This window comes from Brettanomyces bruxellensis, chromosome 8 (genome assembly GCF_011074885.1).
Source record: "Brettanomyces bruxellensis chromosome 8, complete sequence".
Lineage (NCBI taxonomy): Eukaryota > Fungi > Ascomycota > Pichiomycetes > Pichiales > Pichiaceae > Brettanomyces > Brettanomyces bruxellensis.
Window position 1 is genome coordinate 1,779,145 of NC_054689.1, and position 21,926 is coordinate 1,801,070.

Sequence of the window (21,926 nt, forward strand, 5' to 3'; positions counted from 1 at the left end):
GAAACTAGCACAAGTGATTTGCTGAAGCTACAAAGAGTAGATACATTTATTATGTCCTTTGATAGCTTTGTATTTTGTATTTAGTGGGTTAAAATCATTGCCGTGATAATCCGTGTGTTTAGTGGATGTATTAGAGATTATATATAGCTGAGAGCGAACATTTACCAAAAAAAAAAAAAAAAAAAAAAAAAGTAATTCCAGGAGCAGTGCATTTAAGGAAGCCAATAGTTCGTGTTAGAGTGTAAGAGGTTTAATTATAATTGAGCATGATATCAAAGGATGGCCCAAAATGAAAGCATATCGGATCGGACTCAAGCAAATAGAAAACTTCGCAAAAAGGAGAAGGAGGAACGAAAATCAAACCTTGGTTTGAAAAATAGATTACTTTCTATCATCCATGATCATCGTTACCTCATAAAGCTGAAAAATGAAATTTTCAGTAGCTACAAGATCCCGCTGATACCAAACGAAAGATGTGGGTTATGGTATATGAAGCCTTCTGAATATATGACTACGTCTTATTTCAAATCAACAGATGGCCATAATCACGAGTGGGATTTTAGTTTAAGGAGGCTAAATTTCCACTTACTTCCCCTTCTTGAGCAAAACGATTCTCTCGGGATAGTTGACTCTGCAAGAAGTGGCAAACGAATTCCAGATTCATTGAGTAAGACTATTCCAATATGGTGTGCTATTCTTAACAAAGCTTCATTTCCTGACCGAGCATGGAACGATCTCTTAGTTTTACCACCTGATATATCCCCGCTTGAAAGATCCGAGATACTCGCCAAATTGCCATTTTTATTCCAGAAGTTCCAGAGTTTAATGTTGAAGCCGATAATTTTAGAACGACCCTTGAGACCTGTTTGGATTTATCTGGGGTGTCATTTAAAAAGTGAGAATCTGAAAGAACTACTTGATTCTGATCGGGAATTTCAGCCTCTGCTTTTGATTACAGTAAGTATTGAGTGTAAGGACGGAAGTTTAAAGTATCCACATTTCACATATATTCAAGGAGCTGCTGATGATCATGAACTATGGGCTCATGGTTTTGATTATAGAATGTTGTGGGAAAATATTCATCTTTTCACAGATGAGACAATTAGCCAAGATGAAGTCAGTCGAATATGTCAAATGCTTGTTGAGAGTAAGCGCGAAAAGGACTCGTGTGATGCAATTTCCGCTCAGGAAGATGTTTTTTGGAATGTGAATGATACTACAGAGATAACAAAGCATCTTTATGTTAGCTCCATTCCAAAGCTACCCTTAACGTTATCCACATGCTGGAAGAATAATCAATTCAACCTTATAATGATGTTTGACGAGGAAATCACACTAGTGGAAATGGATAAAGCAGATTCGCATGATTTTGGCAATCATGTGAGACTGTACCCTCTCACGTCGAGAACGAAGATTGCTTCAAGAAAGTTAAGAAAGTTGTTACCCGACATAGTAAGATCCGTAGAGAATGTCTTATACAATCAGTCGAATTCCAAAATTCTTCTCGTGTGCCGAACAGGAGATGACATATCTATTGGAGTTCTCTTGGCGTGTATTGTTTTGTTTTACAACGAGGCATGGCACCTTACTCCACAAAATACGGAAGGGAAAATTGATAAGAAGCTTGTCCATAAGCAGTTGGCACGCATAGTGGAAAAAAGAAGAGTGCAACCAAGCAGAGCTACACTAAATTCGGTTAATTACTATCTTATGTCTCTTACTCCACATCATTAAATTTTTTCTATAGACTTCAATGAATATATGCCCCCACCTCTCATATTTCCGTAGATTGTGTACGCTGACTTATGCAATAGTGTTGTCAGATGGTACGATGCAGTTTAACAAAGCACTGATGACATATCCGATGGCATTTGGTTAACCAAGCGTACCGTGATATCTCTGTATTGATTCTAACACATCCTCCTTCAAGCATTTGTTGGAAGTACGAAAAAGAATTATGAATGCAAATTGACACCGTCTCTATTTATAATTGTTCTTACCACTTCCATCCAAAGCATTATTATCATCCTGTATTGTCCGCTCATCCTCATCTTGAGAATTATTGGATTCGGAATCCCGTTCGTTCTCTGTACTATCTTCTGTGTACTCAACATCATCATTACCTGCAGCAGGATACATAGGATAATACAACTGGGGGCCATAAACATAGTATCCACCTTGAGGCTGCTGCAAAAGCTGAGGAGAAGACATCGAGTAGCTATTATTCATACGGATCGCTGGCCGGCCAGCACTGCCATTGTTATATACATCACCTGAATAATACGGGACAGGGCTATATGCAACAGATGTATAAGGACCTAAAACATAGGGTGTTCCATTATCAGGCAAAAATTCGGAATCGCCATGGGCCCTGCTGGACCTCCTCGAATCATGTTGCGATTTGTTTGTCGGCTGGGGTTTCCTTCGATTTCTGGCGGAAGAATCACCCGATAACTCTGACTCATCGCCAGAAAGCAATGGGGTTCCATTGCTTGATCGTTCCCAGGAGCTGTTCGTTTCATTACTCTCCTTTTCCTCTAGCATTTTAGACTGTATCTGCATGAGTCCAAGAGCCTCCCGCAACTGTGAATGACTTGGACTGCTAAATGTTGTGTGCTGGTTAGAGTATCCCTGTTGTTTATTGTCGTTATCACCGTTGTTGCCTCTTCTCTTCTTCTTCTTCTTCTTCTTCTTTTTCTTCGGTGGTCCGGCACATCTGTCCTTTCCATAAGCAATTTTGAAATCCTCGTACCTTCCTTTAAAGAATCTGTTAATCTTCTCTTTTCCAGGACTATTGAATGAATGGACGGCCTTGACGCAAGAGCGAATGTTAAAGAAGTTGACAAAAGCGCAACGGTGATCTTCAAAGAAATTTATTTGTTCAATGCCACCAAAGAATGAGAAGTCTCTCCGAAGAATTTCTTCATTGGGTATAATATCCTCATAATCGTGTAATTTTTCCGACCCTTCACTTGCATTCTGCTTGGTATCCGACTGGGACTTATCCGTCACCGCCTTTTCTTCTAAATCCTTTGAATCATCCTCCCTTATAATACCAATATATAAGTTTCTGGATGCACCATCCTGGACAGCGGTTCTTATTTCAGATGAAAGAGGACCCGAATTATGTCCCCAGTCAACATGCAAGCACCTTGAATGAACAAAGAATCCAAAGGACTGGGACCTTGCCATAAATCCCGCAGCATCCTCTGAATTAATGAAGGTAATGAAGCAGACTCTCCTATTCCGTAATAAATGAACAGATTCAAGCATTCCACCTCTGACGGCATTGCATATATCCTCTTCTGTCGTCTTGCAGTCCAAGTTACCAAGATATATGGTTCTGTTTCCAATGTTTGTTGAAACTGAAAAGTTTCCAGAGTCTAAGTTCCGCATTGGTCCCAGAGGAGCACCTTGAAAGCCGTTCATTGGTATATTTGCCTCTCCACGAATTACTGCTGGATTCACGTACATTGAATCCGGACCAAAGGAAAATGAGCTCCTAGAATCAATGAATCGAGCATCCCGTACACTGGAGTTTGCTCTTCCATCTGATGATTTCATACGTAACACTCTTGATGGTGACAATGACTTTGACGATGATGTGCCATCAAAGCTCCCAGATGTATTATCGGAATAGGTAGGAAATCCAGTAATTGAAGAAGCATATGGTGTATCGACAAATCCCATAGGAGGCTCTGCCTCAAAAGCATTCTTGTCTGGAGCGTAGCACAAAGCCGAATCGGAAAATGCAGACGGAACTGCTGCTGTGGAAAACTTAACCATGCAGTCAATTGCAGCCTTTATTGAGGTGAAGTGAACAAATGCACAATTTCTGGTCAACTTGTACTGGATTGTCTCGACCTCTCCAAACTTACCCAATATTTCGGAAAGTTGCTTCTGAGAAATGCCCTTCGGCAAGTTCGAAATGCAAATGGCACGGGTAGCCCCAAAGTTTTCGATGGCAACCCTCACCTCAGGTTCAATAGGTGTGCCTTCTGTTAGCTTTATTTTCATATCTGGCGATTCCAGAACACCTTTCAAATTCTCCAAGTTCGTTTTAAGCTGAGAAAAGCACGTACCTGCTGGGCCGGAACTTATAAAGGAAATGCGAGCAGTGAGATCATTATTGTTGTCTTCGCCACCCTTCTCCTTTGTTAATGTGCAATTCTCAATAGGACCAAACTCAATGATATCTAAAATGTCCGGCGCTTTCAACGAACTTCTTAAATTCTCCAAGACAACTGTTCTTTCTCCAAGATTTTCCATGGCTGGAGATTCTTCGGAAGTACCCTCTGTACCATCGTCTTCTTTTTCAGCTGGTACAGCTGTCAATGGTGATGGCGACGCTGGATACTCCCTCACGGCATTGTTTTCGTCAGTGCAATCGGCCTCGGCATCTTTTGCCAAAACTTTGCTGAGATTAGGATCCGTCTTGTCATCATTAAGATTCTCCTCCTCCTCATCAGCGTCCGATTTTCCGTCGCTTAGCGTAACCTTTGACAACGAGCTCAATAGTTTTCTGGATGGCACTTTCCGATGTCTCAAGTTCGGAGAAGACATCGCACGGTTATATGGATGGCAGTACTGTTGTCCGGGAGGAATATACTGCCCTGAACCATAATCATAGTAAAAATAGGGTCCAGGTACAACTGGCGTTCCATTTGGAACTGCTACAGTACCTTGTCTCTCAACTATCTGAGCCATTTGCGGACTCATTCCTTGTTTTCCATATCTTGGACTGCCAAAACTGGTTCTCACTGAAGCAGGTGAATATGGAAAATACATCATGCCATCCGTAAATGCCTCCCCACTTGGTGATTGTACAAAGGGAGAGCTGACAAGTAGCTGTCGGGGCAAAAACCTTTGCAATGGCGTTCCTCCTGATGTTTTAGGTTCAGTTCTTGGTCTGAACTTGCGAGTACCCGACGTTGTGTGCAAAGCTGGTGGCCTGTTATGTTGGCTGTGATTACTTTCAGATGGACTCTCTGTAGCTGGAGGCACACCTTTAGGTCCAGGTGTTGAAGTCTCGAAAGGCGCCAGACTCATGTATATGATAGTGAAATTAAAACTCCGTTGACAAAAATAAAGTGAAAATAGTATACGAGGATAAAAGAATGAATGTACAAGGATTTCCTGTGATTCCTGACTGTATGTGTGGGCAAAAGAATGGAAAAATTTTAATCCAAACCAAGTGAATGTTGATCTGTATTCTAGCCTGTCCTCAGTATAGAAAAAGTGATAAAAAGACAATGGTTATTTGGTATGCTTTGAGAAGGTTCACGCTCCAAGTGTGCAAAAACAACTTCAAGAGGAATTTCAAAACACAAGTAGTATGAGAATGTAATACCAGTTACCAATCGCAAAGAAAATGTGTCAATGAATGGGAGAGGGAACGGGAATATTTAGATCGAAAAGAATAAATTTATAATTGGTATTAAAGCGAGTATCCGGGAGATTGGTCTAAGGAGAATCAAAGAAATTTGGTAAAAATAGAATTAGAAATATAAATAATTAGCTGAATAAATAAATAAACAAAGCAGAGAGAATATCCTGGACAAAATCTGTATTGGGGAAAACAACACAAGGGAAAAAAAARGGGGGGACGTGCGAAATTGTGTAAGTGATGGCGGCAGCAGCAGGCATAGAAAGATGAATATAAGGGGGTAAAGAAGTATTGAACTGATTCAGGCTGGTTTCATGTTGAAAAGTTTTGTACTTTGATTTTCAATATATTCTGCCAAATTCTACTATAAACATTTTCTGATAATGGGGTTTGGCTTTTTTGCTGTTTCAACTTGTTGTAAGAGTCGACCCCCCTCTAAGTTGCTAAGTGGCGATAATAATCAGATCAATAGGCGCGAGCTTACATTTTTTCATTTGATCTGGAAATTTTCCAACAAAACTACAAATTTTCCAAATGTCTGACCACAAAGCACGGCAGAGAGACGCGTTCACCTTTTTTGGTGTTGTATAAGCCAATACCAGAAAAAGCCTGGTTCTTCAAACGACAAAATTTAACGGCAAGATGGCGTTCGCAAATCTTCGTCGATCCAGTGAAAATTCGTAACGACTGAAAATATAAATAATTGTTGTAATAATGCAAAACCTCACACACTTAACGTGAGAAAATAGTGGGAAAAAAAGGTACAGACTGCCTATTGTAGAAATTTGGCAGTTGACAATGCAGAATCAGTTTCAACAATTTTAGTACAATCGAAGAAATCGCATCTAAAATGGGTTTAACGGATCTTTTCACCATTGAAGGTTTGTTGAAATTCTTCATTTAAAGATTTTACAAGAGGACATGCTTTTCCCTAAGAGAGTAAAGATATGAGAGATGAAAACGTTCAGGGAAGATTTCTGCATAAGCTATCATTTGCATGCAATCATTTTTTACAAATCACCTCGACCTTGCATAAATAACAAAATTATTGTTGTAAAGTATAGTGCAATAAGCCTTGTGTACCCAGAACCCGCCAATAATAGTAGTAAGAAATACCGGGCTATGGCCAGCTGATTATACAGATGGGGTATTGTTTGATGTTCAATATAGAGCCCAAAATCGCGGCGCAGTCATTTTATGTTCATTTCGGGGCATTTATTCTGGTGGGCTCTCAGCCAAGGTACCGATCCAGCCGTATGAAATGCTTTCTTTCAGTTGTGTCCAGCATTCTACGTTTACCGACCCTTAAAATATGAGTATATATATATATTTTTTTACACTGTTTCAGATCTGCATTGTGGTTGGTACGCATTTAAATATCTCGTTTAACAGGGTATGTGCCACACAAGATCTCAGAGCGGTAAGCATACATTTGTTTTTGTCGTCATTGCCCAAAATTTCTATGGCAATGAAATAAAATAAAAAAATAAGAATACTCCTTTGGCAGCGGATGAAATACCACACTGCGTTTCGCATAAAAATATTGCCACCAAAATAGCAACCGAGAAGCTGAATAATTAACCAATTTATTTATTTTTTCAAACCGAAAATTGTTACCAACTTAGCTAACATAACCAATTAATAAAAATTAAAGAAATGAAAATGTGATCTACTACTGCTACTATTTCCTACAACACCACAAATATTTTTGTAAACGTTAACACGTAAAAACGTTAAATTGAAACTGCCTAAAAAAAGACATCAGTCATTCATGAAAATAAAGAAGACAAATCCACTAAGCAAAAAATGATAATGAACAGTCAGTCCTTAATCATTTAAGCAGAAGCGTTGGCGACGTGCTCCAACAAGTCAACAACTCTTGTGGAGTAACCGTACTCGTTATCGTACCAGGTGATGATCTTAACGAAAGTTGGAGTCAACTGGATACCGGCCTTAGCATCGAAGATGGTAGAGTGGGTGTCGGTGATAAAGTCAGAAGAAACGACAGCCTCGTCAGTGTAACCAACAATTCCCTTGTAAGCACCCTCAGAAGCCTTCTTGACGGCAGCGCAGATCTCCTCGTAGGTGGTTGGCTTCTGCAAGTTAACAGTCAAGTCAACAACAGAGACATCGGTGGTTGGGACTCTGAAAGCGAGACCGGTCAACTTACCGTTCAAAGCTGGCAAAACCTTACCAACAGCCTTGGCAGCACCAGTAGAAGATGGGATGATGTTACCAGAAGCAGTTCTACCTCCTCTCCAGTCCTTGTGGGATGGACCATCGACGGTCTTCTGGGTGGCGGTGATGGAGTGGACAGTGGTCATCAAACCAGCGTCAATTCCGAAGTTGTCGTTAAGAATCTTAGCGATTGGAGCCAAACCGTTGGTTGTGCAAGAAGCGTTAGAAAGAATCTTGATGTCTGGAGTGTACTTGTCAGCGTTGACACCCATGACGAACATTGGAGCGTCCTTGGATGGAGCGGTGATAAGAACCTTCTTGGCACCAGCGTCAAGGTGCTTCTGAGCAAGAGCCTTGGTCTTGAAGATACCGGTAGCATCGATAACGTAATCAACGCCGATCTTACCCCATGGAAGGTTTGCTGGGTCTCTCTCCTGGTAAACAGTGATAGCATGACCGTTGATGACGAGCTTGTCACCCTCACCAGTCACAGTACCGTTGAATCTACCGTGGGTGGAGTCGTACTTGAACATGTAAGCAGCGTACTCAGCACCGATGAATGGGTCGTTGACAGCAACGATGTCGAGATCCTTTCTCTCGACAGCGATTCTGAGAACCAATCTTCCGATTCTTCCGAAACCGTTAATTGCAACCTTGAAAGCCATTTTGATTTAATTGATTTGTTAATTCGATTTAAGTCTGGGATAAAATATATCTGTGACTGAGGAAAGGAGAAAGGGAAAAAGGCTAAATTGATACTTAAAGGTTGGTGCTTGTGGTACGTTATGAAGTACAAATCACGTCTTTATATATTAATGAGGGAAAGCGGAGGGCGGGAATTTTTTATTAAAAATGGAAGAGAGCGTTGTTCCATTTAGCATGTGTCCAGTCCGTGAATGCACTATTCAGCAAACTTGATTGTGAATTTCTAATGACCTCTTTTTTTTTCATCTTATTCCTAAGCTCCGTAATGCAGACAAAAAAAATTCACTTTTTTCAATTTTCTTCTTCTGTCCTCCGGAGGGACCAACCGTCATAGTTTAGATGCCTAGCTGAAACCGGCAAACTCCAAATTTTGTGCCGGGGTTTTTCATCTTCGCGCTATGGCTCAAATCAGTATGACGGTATGGAAACAATAGCAAAAAATTATGTGAGAACCGAAAAAGTCCATCTGTTTGAAAAATTGCTGTGCTCAAGGATGGAAAATGCCCGAAAATAAACAATGGTTTTGCTTCAGTTGGCCAAAAAAAAAGAATCATCCTACCTCTACTTTTTTCTCTCTCCTGATTCTTTCTATTGTTATACAGCCGAATTTTAGTAATATGTTACGTGGTCGCCGGAGTCGAAATCAGATGGTTAACACATTTCGCTAGCAAAGTAGAATCGCTTTCGGATCTTCCTCAATTTTTCAGAATCTTTGCTGGAAAGCACATGGTCGGTCTATTGTTAAATTCTCTCATCTTTGCCATCGATCTTAGGCGAGTATTTTTTTTCTAATAGTTTACACTTCTTAGCCGGTAAATCCCTAACTTCCTACAATTTTATCGAAGCTCGTTCTCTCTACTTTTTGTCCAACCTCATTTGCTATGGTTGAACATGGACTAAACTCAGCAAATCTATATTTTTCAATGATACAGTATCAAATTAATTGACGGAACGCGATGTATTGAGTTTTTTTTCAGTTTTTACCGCTTAATGGCTTTGAGATCTAAGGTCATACACGCGGCTTTATTGATTTTTTTTTGATGTTTTGCTTTAATCCGCATGATTCACTCTCGCGGACTGTGCACCACCGTCGGACTTCTGTATAAACTTCAACAGTACTGTCGTGGCCATTACTTCTCCTTTCCCTTCGCACAGGGCAATCCCAGCAAATCCGTCCGTCTTTTTTTTTGCCTTCATTAAAGCATTCCGTTGTACATCAACCCATGTTCTTGATCACATCGTATGGTGATCTGGCTCTGCGCGGAATACAATGATTCAAAGGAGCCAGATACTACCGTATGTATACCTTTGGCAATTTTGTTTTATACGTAGTCAGCCCAGTTTATTAAGCCTACAAATATGTACGGTCCACCATTTGTCTACATTTAGTGCATTTCAGATTTAAACAAATGTCAAAAAATGCACTATCTTAATAGACGTCCCAATGGAAAAATTGTTTTTTCTAATTTTCACCATTAAAATGTTTATCAGGTCCTTATTGAACCTGCCGAATCATCCAGGTGGCTTCTGAATTCGAAAAAGCTTTAGTTGATTCTTGGACAATCAATATAGAACATCTATCAGTGTGCTCAAGCCGCTCTAACGATTCAATTTTGATTCAAACAGTGAACTCCGGTGCACGTGCGATTGTGGGAGTTCGGGTACATTTTTCAGCCAAGAAATAGTTTTGTATTGTACAACTGCCGTTATTTGTTCTCCGAATCAGTTCAATTGTACTCGTTAATGGGTTTTTTGTACATGAGGTCATCGCTGCCTGCAAATGGGCCCTATTTTCCCTCCAAAAAGTGATTATCCTGAAATCTGCATCATTTGGTGTCAGAATGGATATGATTGCAAAATGGAGATTGAGGAAGGCAGCGGAATGCGGCTGAAATGAAGGAGCATGAGAAAAAAAAATTAAAATATCACATTGTTTAGAGTCTGCGATGGATCCTCCACCGTCGGACCATTATCCTCCAGATCTAAATTTTTCCTCTCCGGTCTGATTTTTCCCTCTGTAAATTACATCGCTAGTCACTATAACATGTATATATAGCGAAAGTATGCTTTAACAATGCTACTTTCCGAACTTACTGCACAAGTATGCCCTATTTTCTTTTTAGCGAGAAGTATTGAGGTAGTGCGGTGTATATGGTTACCAATTCTTATGTATTACGTATTCTCCATTTTCGCTTTTGAAAAGCTTAATTTGTCAAATGTCCGCTCCGCGATTCTCGTATACTTACTTTTTTTTCTTCATTCTCTTCTTGGCTTTATTCACGATGTCCGACTACCTCGTCAGTCGATAAATAAATTGGCTACCAGAATAGTGCGTAGTACCAATTCGCGCTGCAATGTAGGCTATTGAATTTTGTCCCAACCGGAAAAAACGATTTGTATGTTATCCCTCACTCTATTTACCAGTATAAGATCAAGCTGTATTTGCTATTTTTCTTTACTAATAGAGTATTTTGTTTATCATTTGCCCTCGTCAAATAGTGGCATTTTCATCATCAAAATAATCCAACATTTTTCCTTTATTGTGGCTCTAAAATGTGGTTCCCAAGGTCCTGCATTTTTTTTTGTTTGTTTCCCACGGCGTTATCCGTTTTCAAATTCGGTAGGTGCTGGTGTATTACTAATTGGCACGACCCCGCAATTTTATTTATATTGTAATTTTCCCGCCTAGTGAAGAAACTTTTCTTAACATTAGTAGCGGTACAATTGTATAATTTGGGTTATATAGATCAGTTTTAGAAACCAAATATGTCTACGCAATTTAAATTACCAGTTGGCCCTTCAGGAATCCCTCTTTTGGGTTTTGGCACGGGAACCAAATACTTCAAACCTTCTGATGTGAAGGAGCTCAACCAGTCCTTGGTTAATATTTTGGATACTGCAGCTCATAATGGTTTTATTCATATTGATACGGCAGAAGGTTACGGTATTTCTGCAGAAGTCTCGACTTTCCTCAAGAATTTAAAGGATATCAAGAGATCGCAATTGTTCATTACCGATAAGTTCAATTTAAGCAGAAGGATTGGTATTGGTGCAAACGACGATGCTTCACCATATGCTCACTTGAAAAACACGCTAGATAATGTGTTCCATACTGATTACGTCGACCTTTATCTTTTACATGCTCCGTTTATAACAAAGGATAAGTTTGGCTTCACTTTGGAGGAGGCATGGCAATCAGTTGAGAAACTTTATGAGGAAGGTTTGGCAAAAAGAATTGGTGTTTCAAACTTTGCTGTCGATGATTTGAAACGGATTTTAAAGGTCGCCAAGTATCCACCACAGGTCAATCAAATTGAGTTCAACGTTTTTTTGCAAAATCAGACGCCCGATATTGTGGAGTTCTGCAAGAAAAATAACATAACTGTGGAGGCATATTCTCCATTAGCTCCATTGACCAGGGGTGATCTTACTACTGGAGTTGGTAAGAAGCTTGGTCTAAAGTTGGATGAATTGGAAAAGAAATACAAGAAGACAAAAACACAACTTTTATTAAGATGGGTAATCCAGAGAGGTATTGTTCCAATTACTACCACAAGCAAGGTCTCAAGACTTGATGAATGGAAGGGCATTTTTGACTTCACTTTATCTGAAACGGACGAGGAGGATATCACTAAAATAGGAAAAGAGTATAAGCCACAATTTAGATTGTATTGGAAGCCATTCTATGACAAGTACAACTAATGTACAACTGGTTCATGCCACATTACTTTAAATTTATTTACCTCTCTTTTTTCTCTTTTATTTTACACATTATACCTAGGAATGTTATTTGAGTATTTATATTTATACAACTATCTCCTTACTTCATCCGCAATGATGTACAGTAATGATCTGAAATGAATATAATGGGTGGTGAGGTGAGGCTGAGAAAAGAGTATAAACAAAACAAGGCCCTATATGTTTTCAATGCCAATCGAATAAATTGTTATATGATGGATAGCCGTTATTATTAGCTGAATTTGCGTCCGGTTGCTCCTTGTTACTACCAACTTCAAGTCGGGCTCTCTTATTTTGTCCATCTAGTTCAAAATCGAAGGGAACACCTATTGAAGCGTCAACACCGAAGTCATTTAGCATCAATAAATCGCTGTATGACTTCCCGTTCCCTGGAGCAAAAGAACTTGGGTGATCAGTCGCTTGGGTAGTTTCTTTATGCTTTTGAGTATCCGTGCCTGATAGGTTTGCCTGTGGCCTCTCCAAAATAGAAGCACTCGACATCTCAGAATTGTTGTGAACGTGATCTATATTGACCTGCTGTAGCATATCATTCAAGCTTTTAACTTCCTGCTGCTGTGTTACGTTAAATATATGCAGCATATCCTGGTTTCCTGGAAACTGCAACCCATGGAGATTCTGATTCAATTGTTGTTCCTCCAGCTTTTTATATGAGCTTCCACTATTAGAATTCCAATCTGGTGTTGTTTGAGATCCTTGTACTCCTGTATTATAACCTTGTGTGAAGCTTCCTGTAGAGCTAGTGTTGCTGTTGTTTGATGCTGAATGTGGTGAAGTGCTTTGGTTTCTGAGAGAATTGCGTTGATATTGCATTCCTGGTGGAATCGGTTGGAACGGTTGTCGCATCTGTTGTTGTAATGTTTGAATCTGATATCCGACCTTATTCGTAAATATATCATTAAGAGCAGTGGCTGAATCTGGCTCTGTTTTGACAGACGAACTGGTATTGCCATTGATGCTATCGCTAAAACGTCTCTCATGCGATAAATTCAAATGATGTCTACCTTCAACACCATTCACACTATTACTTCGAATCGGAACAGCACTGTCTACATTAATCGTTGCAGTTATTTGATTGTTGCCTTCACTATACGTGTTTGCTGTTGCAACATTGCGCAGTGGAGAGGTGATCCCTTTATATTTGGAAATATCGGTAATCAAACGAGGCGGTGGAGAAGGTGAAAGTGGAATAGGATGTGGCTGAGAAAAAATTGCATCGACTGCACGCTCAAGGCATGTGCAACAATCTGAAGAAAGGCATCCAAGCATCTTTATTTCACTCTCATCCTTCAAATCTTGAATTGCGGAAGTGATCAACGACTTAGCTTCCTGGAATAGTGCACCGCCCCTTGTGAATTCTAGAGCACTCTTTGCTGCTAGCAATACAAAGCGAGCTTTTTGTCTGGGCAGATTCATTGGTAATGGTAAATAATAAAAGTCATGTCCAGGAGAACTCAAAGCCTTAGTTATTGTTAAAATTGCAGTAGTTGCCTGCTGAATACTGATAAATGCTGGCGAACTTTTGTTATTCTGGGATTCGGATGCCATTAAAGGCATGTATATTAATGCCTTGGCCTGGTAGTACAAGTATAGTAATGTCAATTGTGTGTTATTCATCTTATCATAATCACTAAAGTTTCCATCAACATCAAGACGATTAAAACTGACGGTGGGAGGAATAGTCTTTCTCCATGAATCAAGCATATTTTCCATTACGAAGCATGCAGATTCATCTATTGATGGCTTTTTCAAGTTGTTATCGTTCCTTTTAAATATATTGTCCACAATTGTACCCAAAATTCTTGAGTACCTCATAACGCTCAATGCTGAATCGCATACTTTACCAACAAGTGAAAGCTTTATATTGTTGAAAGTAATCATGTTGATATCCGAGTCTTTGTTTTCCTTATCCGATGAGCTTGATGAGGGTAGAGCACATTCGATTTCATAATCCTTAAATAATCGTGGAACACCTAAAATGAACGCACTAAATGCATCTAGTGAATAACTGCACCAAAAGAGAATTCTCCTCTCACCCTGTTGAAGTTTTGACACATTCGAACCGTTGTATCCCAAAACAGCAGCAGGACATCTCTGCAATCTCAATTGCTGCGACATGGTTACCATTCTGCCACGAAGCTCATAACTTGTATTAAGGTCCCCCGTAGTAAGGCAGTAAAGTAATTCAATTGTCACCATCTGCAAGGAAGATATCGAACAGATGGATGTCATATTGGAAGTTATAAATTGTTTGATCATATGGTCGTAGAACTGCAATACTTCTGTGTTACTGGACTCTTTCTTATTTCCACTCTTGAATGAATTGTTGCGCTCGTGAGAAAGTAACACCAATGCTGTTATTATAACCAAAAGTTCTCCAAATTTCTCAAAGCCAACCATGCCACCATCTTCAAAGTTCTTTCCACGACTTTTCCCAAACTTGATGTAATTGTTCATAAAAATCTCTTTGTTAAAGATTGGAACAATGGTATTCCATGTGTCAAAATATACTGAAACACATAAATCCAAGTTTAAATAATTTGGAAGGTTAAGAGTCCTAAAGAACTGAATGGATTCCTCTCTTTTTAATCCATGAAAGTTTACCCCTTTAAACGTGACAGGATATTGATTGAACTTATCGCCATCATTTGGCAGCTCCTTCAATAGTGCAATGCTCCTAGCAGTCAAGTATGGAGCCTTAGAGTTAAACCCGTGAACATTCACAATCTTTGCAAGAAGAGTTGGGATAAACAGCGTTTCTTCAGTTGATCGAGGAATAGATGCTGCAATCAAATTTGCCAAATTCATGAAATTTTTTGTTCGAAGCTTATTTTGAAGTGATATGGCTGCTGCTGCACCCGGTGCATTCACCTGTTCAAATGAATTGAATCCATATCTGCGCCTAAGATCGTCTGCACCTGCAGTATACGATGCTGACTCAGAAGCTCCGACTGAGTATAATGAAATATTGTCGTCACTCAGCTCCCCGTGATCAATATCAACCGATCCTGCTACAGAGACAGGTCTATCATGAATAGAATGAGCATATCCACAGTTGCATGAGTCATCATGAAGATGTCCTAGATGGCCACAACCAAGAGTTTTCTTAGTTCGACTATTTGGTGATCGAACTTCCTTCTTGTGTTGCTGGTTAAATCTGGTCAAATTCTCCTTATTTAAGGGTACATTCAGTGGAGATTGTGAGTTGGACTTTGGCGTTCCACTCGACTTCCCAGAACTGGGATTGTCATCCATAGCAGAATCGATACTACCGGGAGAAGCAACCTGTGCACCTGATCCAGAACTGGATGTCTTCAAGCTCAAAAGTTTTTGCAGCTTCTTGTTTTCAAATTCAAGCTCTCGCACTCTCTCTTCCAAAGATTCGGTGTACCCTCTAGGGAAAGCCTTTCTGGCTAACTTATCTGTGAAGATGCATTCTAAGCCAACAACCTTACAGTTAGCACATTGCCTTTTTTCACCAGGTTTGTGTTCTTTATCGTCATCATCATAAAAGCACCGTATTTTCTTTTTGCGACAACGGTCACATGCAACTGAAACTCTGGATGTATTAGACCCTGGAGGACGAATTGTTTTCGGCTTTGATGTCGTTTTCGTTGTTTGACTATTCAAAGCCATTTTGATAGAACTTTTTTAGCTTTTAAATATGTTTTCCAAATATGACTCAGATCCAAAGTTTATGTTATCCAAGATTTGAGTAGCCTTCTATCTTGGTACTAAGATGCTTGAATATTTATTTTTATTGGTATAGATGTTAAAATTATGAGATGAAAATACAATACATTCAGCTTATAAGAATTCGCACCCCTCCCTTCTTTCCTCCTCATTTTTCTGCCTTTCAAAAAATTTAAATAAGTGTGGGGAAGTGACCTAAGAGAGCTAGCTGCCTTCGTTTAAAATCCTGGGCAGGAACCCCGTAATTTTTTAGAATCCCGGAGATCAAAACAAAAAAATAAAAAAGCGGAGCCTGCACAATACAAAATTCCCTAGTTTCCTTATTTTTACCTGCTTACGTACTGGTGTTCTGTAACCTTTTTCTTGGATTGTTGGGGCGATGGAAAAAGTTCATGCGAGAGTTATTTATTATTTTATTGTGTGTAATATTTAGCATTTATATGGCTTCCGTTTATTTTGCCTTTAGCAAATAAGCTATATGGTTATTAAGTTAGAAGTTGTGATTATTCTCCAGGGCTGATGTCCAGTGTAATATATTTATAAGAATAAAAAAAGGAAAAAAAAGTTTCTGAAAAGTAGTCCCCATCACGTGAGGTATTATATCTCTTTTAATCTTCAAGACTGTCTCCTATATCACATAAGTAACATTAATGATAAACATAATTTGAGTGCTAATTTTGTTTATTTACTGTGTTTTATCTAGTTGAATTCATCTGGTAAAATAAAATTTGGATTATTGTGTAATTTCTCTGATAAATCTTTATTTTTTTTTTTGAGTTTGATATGCCGCGTCTCAATGCAAAGTAACATCATACGCACATTTACACTTGACCTGATCCTAATAAATCAGAAAGGAGTTGGAATCTTAAACATAACAATATATTCATCTATCTAACATTATTTCCCTTTAAATAAAATACCTTTAGAACCGTTAAAATTTTATCTGAACTTAATTCGAAGTGTTATTTTGCACACTATAAAAATTAAAATTTTCATGGTTTTATTTTTTTCTTAATCTTCTCACAAACCATCATTAATTTAGGTGAAAGAAGAATTACAACTGATATTTTTTTTTTCAATGGGATGTGATTGAAACCAATCTTATAATCAAGTTCTTATGATATTAAAACAAATATTGTCAATTTAACTAAAACATAGATCGTTCATTATGCTTCTCTAAAATATTAGTTTATGGTACAATTGTGCGATTCACTCCTTAATTTAAAATCCCTCGAATTGAGAATACCATTAGCGTTAATCGTTGCGTAGACAAAAACCTGAAAAATTTTTTACAGGTTTCCTAAATTTTTTTTGACTATAAAAGAACGAGAAATCCACTATACAGAACTTTTTAGTTTGTTCAAGATACTTTCTCTCTTTCTTTTTCAAGACCAATACTCGATATTTGGGCATAGAAGGTAATGCATATTATTTGGAATATCGGAAAATGTGACTAGTAGGTCATATGCTTCAGATGATTCAGATAGTATCGAGTTAGCAGAATTGTTGTTGGAACGCAATGATGAATTCTTATTCAACGAATTTCTTCACCTGAATTTAATGTGGATAAAAAAAAGACAGAGCTTTTTAACCCTGAGTGTTCCTTCGATTAATATCTGCTTTCTTTCTACTGCTGACGATGCTTATTTTATTACATCTAACCTTTTTTCTAAACGTAGAGGGAAAATGCAAATTGACGTTAAAAATAATATATCTATATATTGCTATTTCTTTACTTACGAATCTTACCACACATCTTCTTGATATCTATTTTCGACCTTCAGATCCTTGACAATGTCTGCTGCATCCTCGGCGGATATATTGTTTTCCTTTGCAATGATGCTGGTTAATGCTTTTTGCACATCTCTAGCCATTCTGGAAGCATCACCACACACATAGAAGAATGCACCCTTTTCCAAAAGGTCAAATATCTCCTTGCTGTGCTCTAGCATTTTGTGCTGAACGTAAACCTTTTTAGCCGTCTCTCTCGAGAATGCTGTCACAATCTTCAAATCACCACCCAACGTCTTTGCATACTCTGGCCACTCGTCCTTGTACAGATAATCATCTGTTGATCTTCTGCAACCGTAAAACAAAATCATTTTTCCACCTTTGTCACCATTTTCAGCCTGCTTAACTCTCTCTCTAATGAAACCCCTGAACGGAGCAACACCAGTTCCTGGACCAACCATAATCACTGGCGTATTAGAGTTTGAAGGAAGCTTGAAAGTGGACCGGCGAACATGAACAGGAAGCTTAAACTTACTGAATTTTCCTCTAGGTCCATCCTGATCATAATTTTCATATGGCTTCACATCAGTGACGTGGTTCTGCTTAACCTCTAAGTCAAATATAAGGTTACTGCAAACACCAGTTGTCATTCTAGTCGTATTTGGTACATCATTTGCCTCCACCATAACAGTTGCATGAACTTTTTCTTTGTCGTAAAGAGAGGACGACGAAATGGAATAATAACGAGGTTGAATATGAGCAATCGATTCTATAATAAATGCAAAGGGTAACGTGTTCCATTTTGCACCATTACTCAAAGAGAGCAAAGCATCTGCAACATTAAAACCTTTATCGGTTATTTCCTTCTGGAATAGACTTTTATCATTCGAAATCTTTTCAACTCTTTGCTTCGTCTCTTCGTCCGGAGAAAATTGAACAACAGACTTCACAAACTGCCTTGAAACAGGACCCGAAATTTCCAAATAATATCTGATAACGGCAGCGTAAGTTGTAGGAGTAGGAATTTCACAGCGAACAGTTGGGTCCAAGGACTTGATATCTATAACGTGATCTTTCTTATCCTCCAGGCCTAATGCCTCGACAAACTTGGTAACCTTGGAATCAGGGTTAGATGGCCAAATTGCAAGATGGTCTCCGGTGAGATATTTAATATTGGAGTTCGAAAGGTCCAATTCAACGTGAATACAGTGTCTTTTAGGACACAATTCCTTAGAGAACACAACCGGAGCCAGGAATGGGTGGGTGTGATCGAAAAATTCAGCTTTAGTACCATCATTATTAATATTAACGTACCGTGAATCTGGTTCTCCAAGAGCAACTTCAGGAGACTCTTTAGTAAGAGTGTCATTTTCAGAGACCTCCATACTTGGTTCATATTCAAGCTCCTTTTCATCCAATTTTAAGGTATTCTTCAAAACAGCGAACATCGAGTCCTTCCAAGCAAGATAATCCTCATCCATGGTAGCCATTCCATCATCACCAAGTCCAAGCTCTCCAATCTGTTTGGCGTTTTTACTTTTGAGCGTCTTAGATGTACGCTTACCAGTGGCATTATAAAACTCGTATGTGGAGTTTCCAAGACCAAAGCAAGCAAACTTCAATCCCGAAAGATCCTCACAATCATTATCTAAATAGTCAAAGAAATCAAGAGCATTATCCGTTGGATCACCTTCACCGTATGTCGCGGTAAAGAAAAACACCATTTTGAAACCACTCACCTCGGATGCAATCTTATCAAAGTTGTCATAGTCATAATCAGCTAAATCAGCACACATTGTTGGCACTCCAAACCGAGATTGGAATTCCTTCGCAAACTTGTGTGCATAATCCTCAGCTGTACCTGTTTGGGAACCAAAGAGAACAAGTGCCTTCTTTCCGGTTTCGTTCAGCGTTTCGACAAGATCTCTAGATCCAGAGCCAGAAGCAGACACATCTTCACCATCTTTTGCCCAAAGTTTACCTTTTGAGAAATATGCTGCGAAACCCGCAATTATAACGATTAATATAAAAAGGTCAAGTGGATCGATAGCCATTATTAGAAAGAAACACTTCTTTTTTTCAGAAACAGTTTCACAGATGATGTTCAGAGTCGAGACAGCACAGTCCTTCCAATAATGTATAAAATAAATAGCAGATGCCCTTTCTTTAGCAAAACGATACTTCTATGTGCACACCAGCTGTTTCAGAAGAAGCTAAAAGAATCAGGATGCAGGTATATATGGTACTGTAAATCTAAAATATTAATTTTTTCCTGCCTTTACTTCTTGTTCCGAAGTCTATAGGTAAATATCTAATATCGGGTAAAAAATTAGGATGTGAAAAAACGAACAATATACACCGGTCTGTTGGTACACTTCAATCGCATGATCTTGCTGTACGTGAAAAAAAAGGTCCTTGTAACGCGCTGATCTTGCACCAATTCCAAGAGGGTCAAAGGGGAAAAAAATGCTGCCGAAAATTTGCAAAGCGGAACGAATGATATACGACGAATTTATGGTTCGCTACGAGCACTGATAAACCAGCCACCACCCCTATCTTAAAATTCCCTATAACAAAATTTGGGAAATGCATACACACCAACATTCTTTTTTTTTGATCCTGAAAACAAACCTTAATGATAGCAAACTTTAAATGAGCTTCTTATCTCATAGAATTAAGCAAGAGTATATTCATATACAAATTTACCGATTTTTTTATCTTTGGCATCCAACGCCTAAAACGGGAAAAAATTACCGATGTACAAGATACCGCATCATTTTCTTTACGCGGTAATACTCTAAATATTCTTCTGTTCTCGACTCTGCTAATAAACAGAATGGTATCGAAAAGCAAAAAATTAATGCTATAAAATATCGGAGCCAATCGACGATATTTCCGATATTCTTAATTAAAATTTGAAGTTCGAGTAAATACTTGCACTTAAATCTTCTAGCTCTTGTAAATTGTTCAATGTGCTAAGAATCTCATTATCAAGAGAGCTGTTGGTGAGCTTATTAGACTGTTTAGTGATCAACGCTAACAGGGAGGCAAGCTTTAATTTTTCAGGACAGATTTCTGCAATACTAGGTTCATTCGCCTCAGTATCTGCCTTTGAAACTGAACTTCTTTCAACCGTAGCAAGAATTTTGTCTAGAACTAATGAAATGCCGACAGTTACCAAAAGATTTAAAAGTGAAATAACCTGTTCATTTGCAAGGTACTCTTTCAATTCTGTTAGGAGCTTTTCTAAATTTTCCGTATTGGCGATGTCTGAATTGAATTCTGCCAAAAAATCAGCACTATTAGTTTGTTGAAGTAAATAAAACTCCTTATCATGAGGAGGAAGAAGTGAGCTCACGATAACACTCTGGTTGCTATCCAAAGATTCCGCATTTTCATCATTTCGTAACTTTTTATAAATGGCTTGCTGGCAAGTGTTTATTAAAGATGCAAACTCTTTGATAGTCAATTTTTGACGTGGATCGATTTCACCAAAAACGTCTTCTACCGAATCTTCAATGATATCCTTTAATCGAAGCCATCCCTTGTTAAGAAACCACCAACTGAAAGAAAGAAACGCTTGTTCAGGGAGCGTATTTCCCTCGTCCTCACTCAAGGAATCTGGAGTTTCTAGGTCGGCATCTCGTATGGAAGCCAACTTTACGGCCGATTCGTAGTAGGATTTTCTCGATAGAATATTGAGCTGAAGATGCAAATAAATTATTAGGATTGATTGACTGTAGAATAGAGTCAAAAATCTAGTCAATGATACTATTTTAAGTGCACCCCATAATTCCGATTTGCTTCTATTTTGGATTGTGCTCTGCAAAAGTTGTTCATCTTTTGGAGTTGTAGTGATAGGGGTATTGAATTCCTCACTGGCAACTGTTGACAACCCAGCTTCCGACTTTGTATTATCTTCCGGTTGAGCGTTCTTTCGTGAAGGTCTTCTACTTCTAAGCTCTCTTGTTATCTCCTCGACATTTAATTCCTCGTAAATAGGCTCTACAAGGACCGGAAGCAATGAAAGAAAAGTCATATAGGAATCATTTTGTGTTTGCTTAAATCTCCTTTTAACCTGTTCTTTGGCAAAGTTCTCCTCTTTAACGCGTTTCTGAAACTCCTCTATTTTTGAGGCAACATATTTTCCAATTAAATAAGATGCGGCCACAACTCCCGTAGATACTATGATTTTTCTCTTATGTTTGCGTGCAAGATCTCTCCAATATTGAAACATTTGAATAATTATTTTTTGCTATTGAAGAAGCACAATTGTGCAAAGCGGCAGATGAATGTTTAAAACTGAAGTATGAATAATGATGTTCACAAATGGAAATCACTTGAAGCTGGAATAATAAAAGGGGGAGGGCAAATGCCACAACTTAACGTGGCTCCTGCTACTTTATGAAGTGGAGTTTGCGAAGCAAAGGAAGTGAGAAAGATCTCGGATTTTTATTTTTATTTTATTCTGTCACCA

At 38.7% G+C, this 21,926-nt stretch overlaps 7 protein-coding genes across 7 annotated transcripts; 2 read left to right on the top strand and 5 right to left on the bottom strand.

Moving 5' to 3' along the window:
- Positions 1 to 279: 279 nt before the first annotated feature.
- BRETT_000992 (uncharacterized protein) lies at positions 280 to 1,734 on the top strand (the record flags this gene model as incomplete). The annotated part of the gene is made up of 1 exon (XM_041279550.1): positions 280 to 1,734. The coding sequence occupies one exon, from the start codon at positions 280 to 282 to the stop codon at positions 1,732 to 1,734; it is 1,455 nt and encodes a 484-aa protein (XP_041137764.1).
- A 246-nt stretch (positions 1,735 to 1,980) lies between these two features.
- On the bottom strand, positions 1,981 to 5,049 carry BRETT_000993 (uncharacterized protein; the record flags this gene model as incomplete). Its single annotated transcript, XM_041279551.1, has 1 exon — positions 1,981 to 5,049. One exon carries the CDS (start codon positions 5,047 to 5,049, stop codon positions 1,981 to 1,983), a length of 3,069 nt encoding a protein of 1,022 aa, XP_041137765.1.
- Positions 5,050 to 7,221: 2,172 nt separating this feature from the next.
- BRETT_000994 (uncharacterized protein) lies at positions 7,222 to 8,229 on the bottom strand (the record flags this gene model as incomplete). Its single annotated transcript, XM_041279552.1, has 1 exon — positions 7,222 to 8,229. One exon carries the CDS (start codon positions 8,227 to 8,229, stop codon positions 7,222 to 7,224), a length of 1,008 nt encoding a protein of 335 aa, XP_041137766.1.
- Positions 8,230 to 11,035: 2,806 nt separating this feature from the next.
- Positions 11,036 to 11,971, top strand: BRETT_000995 (uncharacterized protein; the record flags this gene model as incomplete). Its single annotated transcript, XM_041279553.1, has 1 exon — positions 11,036 to 11,971. The coding sequence occupies one exon, from the start codon at positions 11,036 to 11,038 to the stop codon at positions 11,969 to 11,971; it is 936 nt and encodes a 311-aa protein (XP_041137767.1).
- Positions 11,972 to 12,193: 222 nt separating this feature from the next.
- Positions 12,194 to 15,661, bottom strand: BRETT_000996 (uncharacterized protein; the record flags this gene model as incomplete). The annotated part of the gene is made up of 1 exon (XM_041279554.1): positions 12,194 to 15,661. One exon carries the CDS (start codon positions 15,659 to 15,661, stop codon positions 12,194 to 12,196), a length of 3,468 nt encoding a protein of 1,155 aa, XP_041137768.1.
- Positions 15,662 to 17,463: 1,802 nt separating this feature from the next.
- BRETT_000997 (uncharacterized protein) lies at positions 17,464 to 19,503 on the bottom strand (the record flags this gene model as incomplete). Its single annotated transcript, XM_041279555.1, has 1 exon — positions 17,464 to 19,503. The coding sequence occupies one exon, from the start codon at positions 19,501 to 19,503 to the stop codon at positions 17,464 to 17,466; it is 2,040 nt and encodes a 679-aa protein (XP_041137769.1).
- An 854-nt stretch (positions 19,504 to 20,357) lies between these two features.
- On the bottom strand, positions 20,358 to 21,686 carry BRETT_000998 (uncharacterized protein; the record flags this gene model as incomplete). The annotated part of the gene is made up of 1 exon (XM_041279556.1): positions 20,358 to 21,686. The coding sequence occupies one exon, from the start codon at positions 21,684 to 21,686 to the stop codon at positions 20,358 to 20,360; it is 1,329 nt and encodes a 442-aa protein (XP_041137770.1).
- Positions 21,687 to 21,926: the final 240 nt, after the last annotated feature.